Raw genomic sequence first — 4,441 nt, 5'->3', positions numbered from 1 at the left:
TGGGAGACGCGGAGGCAGCAGGAGCAGCAGCCGCAGGGCTGACGCTCGAACTGCCAGGCCCAGAAGTGCTCTGTTTCGTAAGACTGGGTGCTGGAGGTGTCACAGTTTTATTATCTAGTTCTGCTGGTGACTGCTCTGTTCCCAAACTATTTGGGGCCGATGGTTCTGGTCCCTGCCCTTCTGCTTCTCCATCCAAAGCGTATTGCTCTTCCCCTTTCTCGAGGGAGCCAGTGACCTTCTTGCAGGCTTTAGTCAGCAAGAGTTGGCCAATCTTGTCCACTTTTCCCTTTCCCTTACTTGATGAGACAGGACTGCGTCTGTTCCCAGACCCCGGACTACTGGTGAGAAGAGGTGAAACAACGGGTCCTGGCTGCGCGGCTGTAACAGAGCACTGCTCACCCGACCCACCGCTCTGAGAGGCCTCCTCTGGGCTGACGTCTTTGCCTTGCTGAGCAGGGAGATGTGAAGGAACACTGGAAGAAGTTGTAGCAGGAGAAGGCAGCTGAACAGGAGGTGCCAAGGGATTAAGAACCAGTGGCCTGCTGGTGGGAATACTGGAAACAGGACTGCTGGAGGATGTGCTGGGAGGAGCAGGCCCAGAGGAGAACTTGATATTCTGCGGTATATGCAAAGGACCAACGACAGCAACCGACTGAGGCATCAGACTAGAGTTAGACGTCATCGGGGCTGCTGGAATCGTATTGGATTGAGAGCCCTTCATAACCTGAATTATCGACGATGAGTTTATAAAAACGGGTGTAATAAACTGTGGCCGGGGGTTAGACTGAACTGTTGACTGTCCCTCAGAAACCATAACTTTGTTCCCTACGTTGGGCATTGTGACAACAGTTGACACCAATGCAGGCTGCAAGTGAGATGGCAACGATGCTGATGTATTAGCAGACGTAATAGGGTTTGAAGTTACAAAAACTGTGATCTGGTTGGGGGGTAAAGGACCCGAAATAGGAGAAGAGCTGACAGGCCTTTGCACTACCGGAGGAACACTCTGTGAAACGTTTGAGTTTATTTCTCCCAGTTCCTGGTGCCCTGGATTTGAACAGGGCTCGTTATTTTGAGGCAAGCTAAGTGAATTAGACGGCTCTTTGCTCGAGGATGGATCTTGCAGTGGAGGAATGACAGCTATCTTCTTTAGCTCCTCACCAGTGGTGACTATCGGTGTCATTTCAAGACCACTCAGCCCAGGGGGCTTAATCGTTACATTAGGAGCTCCAGAATTATCAAGAAGTTGACTTAAAGAAGTTGGTGCCTCCCTCATAGCTGGAGATACCATGGTTTTACTTTCCTCCAAGACTGGAAGCTTGCTGGTGTCCAAGGCCTGCCCCTCTTTTTTTGACTGTTCTTCTGGGACCAACACTTTCATTTCTGGAGTAGGGATAGCTTTTAGTTCAATATTGGGCTGGTCTTTGTTACCTTGGACACCTTGTGCACTTTGACTCTCGTTATCTTGAGGCACACTAAGGCTCTCTTTACTGTCTTCAGGAACGCCAGTCGTAGCAGGTGCAGAAATTGCAGGATTCTGATTACTTAGCATGTTGCTATTTTGAAAACTTGTAGTCACAGGTGTTGGCAAAGAAGAGGGACCAGCCATCATATTTCTTTGTAATTCCATGTTCTGCAAGAGAGGTGGATTCTGCTGAGTTGTCAAGGATAATTTAGCTGCTTTTGAATTCTGTCTGCCAGGGCTTGGTGTAGTTTTCCTACTGGATCCAGGACTGGACCTTCGGCTATTGCTTGGACTTGCTCTCTTTGTTCCTCCAGTGTTGGTTTGTTTTCCTGAATTAATGACCACACCTTCCAATTTGTGTGTCTGTGGAGCAGCAAAACTAGACTGATTGTTAATTGTGAGATTTGACGGGGCTTGTCCAATGGCCTTCAAAGTAGTGGGATTAAGACCCTGCTGATCAAATCCTCTATTGAGATTAGGCCTGGGAGGTAAAGGAATATTAATCTGGGGAGGGAACAGACCGGCTATAGAAGCATTGAGTCTCTCTGGAGACAAGCTAATTTCTGATGGTTCTGTGCTAGGCGGACGGTTATTAGGAGTCTGAGGATAGTATGGCCTTGGGCTTGCCCTGTTTGGGGTTTTAGGCCTTGAAGTTTGTGATGGGGTGGCAACATTGGGAAAGTGGTGTGTAAGAGCACCGGGCAGAGAATTAGACTGCTGCTGGGGACTTGCACCTTGAGCAGTTGAAAGTGGGGTTGAAAGTCCAGGTTTAGGTCCCGTCATCATTAATTGGTTCTGTGAAACTACTAAATGAGACGTCAAATTATTCTGAGCTCCTGATGCTGGGGGACCTTCAGTTCCACCTCCTTCTGGAAGGGAGGATACTGATGAAACCTCTCCGAGGGGTGAGCTGGAAGGGTTCTGTACATTATCTTGATAAACCATTTTTCTTGCATTATTTCCCAGGGGAGGATTGCTTGGCAAGGAAATTCTTTGTTTATCAGGAGATGGAGGCACTGATCCAGGACCTTGGAGGTTAACCATGACAGGCATGTTACCACTCTGCTGCATCGGCATTCGTTGAGCATCTGGATTCAGAGGCCCTCTAGGTGGGTGAACACCTTGAGGTACAGGAAGCCTGACTGATTTGGGATCCTGCTGCATCATAAGCATCATCATCATCTGCTGCTGCTGCTGCGGTGTTTGCGGTGGTGCCTGGGCTTGCTGTGGTGGTGCCTGCGGCTGCTGCTGCTGCTGGGGCTGCGGCTGCTGCGTATGGGGCATGAGTTGAGGTGGCATCTGCTGAAGTGGTCTTTGTTCCACTGGCTGAGATGGATAACCTAAGACAAGAAGATGATACATTCATTAAAACCAAACAAAGATCAGAGAAGGCAGAATTTCTGTAACGAACAGGATCAGATAGGAAGTGCAGCCAAGAGGCTGTTTATCTTATGCGAGGCTTTACAAATAAGGAGAAAGATTTTACTCAATTTTTAAAAATATTTTTACTTTATGTATGAATACCTTGCATGACATCTAATTGGAGATCTCTTAGTGTATTGTATCAGCTACTAGCTATTACTCCAAATTCATGCCTCTTGAAAACTCTCTGCAGCTGTCCATGGGCTTGCTTTCACTTACAAGTGCAGAGTTGGACCTTCACCAATGAATACTCCTTCAAACAAACTTAAGAATTTGACAGGCTCTGTGGGACGTGGACTAGCACACTTGCTACAGATCTGACATTTTCTAGTGTAAAAAGTAGAATCTGCCGCATATTACTTGGCCAAAAATGGTGCTAAGAACCACCCGTGTGGTTTATACTATACATTCCTTAGAGGGCTTTGGATTTAATCCTCCCTATGTGCAAAGGATTATTCCAACTGCAACCTCTATTTCTTAATTCTGAAAATCAGCTATTGGTTAATGCTAAATTTTTAAGGCATCAGTCTGTGCTACAGCTAGAAATACTGAATTTTTAATCAATTATGTTATTGGTGAGTAATTCTACAGTATTCAATATGATATGTGTAGGATGATAAAAGAGAATGTGGTCACCTCTTCCTTTTGAGTTAATTCACAGAAAACACTCACAATGGTACCAATTAGTTAGTAGGAGGAAAAAAAACCTTGGACATGAATGTGTGATAACACAAATAAAATAGAACTGTCACAAAAATCAGTAAAAGCTCTCCTATAGTTATCACATTCAGATAATCCACAGAAAAATCCTACTACCTGGTGGCCTGCTTGCAAAATCGGAAAGTTTAGGGCCTGAATTATCTAAATTCACTCCTTGTTCTCCAGACATCGACGACTGATCACCCTCCTCCAGGCCAGCTGGACGCGGTTCTGAAGAACTGAAAGAAGAATAATTGTCATTAAGATGCAGCCCTCACATCAATATTTGGCTTCTGTTTCCATAATTAAGTGCTCAAGTCATTAATTCCTAGCATTTTTTACAGCTCTGCATTTCACTAAAACGCACGACTGCCTCTGGTACAACATGACCCATCTGCACACAGAGCCCGGGTCTGCTGACAGTCACTCCTCTCCCTTAAATACCACTGTAAAAGAAACAAGTTAACTGGTGCTCTGTCGATCTCAAACATTTCTTTCCTTTGTTTCTACCTTGAATCTGAGTTTTATAACTTAAAAAATGCCAATTTTCCAAATGATATAGATACATACATATTTAAACTAAATAGGCTTCCCTCTAATACTGCTGTGATATCTGTATAGATTAGTATGTACGGCAGGTAGCTCCATAGAAATTTATTTTAATGGTAGCACCATTTCGTCCAGTATCATACCCAGACATGACTAGCTCAGATATCAGAGACCTCTGTTAACGTTACAGGAAAAAATGCACTGACATATCAGATGATGTAAGTCACCCGCCAGAGCACAGACCTTTGTGGGATACTGAGGCTCTGTAAGTGATAGTGGAATCACAGACTGGTTTGGGTGGGAAGG

At 45.3% G+C, this 4,441-nt stretch overlaps 1 protein-coding gene across 1 annotated transcript in view; it reads right to left on the bottom strand.

Moving 5' to 3' along the window:
- LOC104470554 (nuclear receptor coactivator 6-like) overlaps positions 1-3,825 on the bottom strand; it is a gene marked incomplete at its 5' end in the record, with an annotated part of 14,052 nt that extends 10,227 nt beyond the window's left edge. The window contains 2 exons of the mRNA XM_010085519.1: positions 7-2,805; positions 3,704-3,825. Coding sequence (XP_010083821.1) covers positions 7-2,805; positions 3,704-3,825 — 2,921 coding nt within the window. The remainder of the gene's footprint in view (positions 1-6; positions 2,806-3,703) is intronic.
- Between the last annotated feature and the right edge of the window lie 616 nt (positions 3,826-4,441).

The sequence above is a fragment of the Pterocles gutturalis genome, unplaced genomic scaffold (assembly GCF_000699245.1).
Source record: "Pterocles gutturalis isolate BGI_N339 unplaced genomic scaffold, ASM69924v1 scaffold9790, whole genome shotgun sequence".
Classification (NCBI taxonomy): domain Eukaryota; kingdom Metazoa; phylum Chordata; class Aves; order Pterocliformes; family Pteroclidae; genus Pterocles; species Pterocles gutturalis.
Note: the sequence above shows the minus strand (reverse complement) of the source record. Positions and strands in the feature narration are given on the sequence as shown.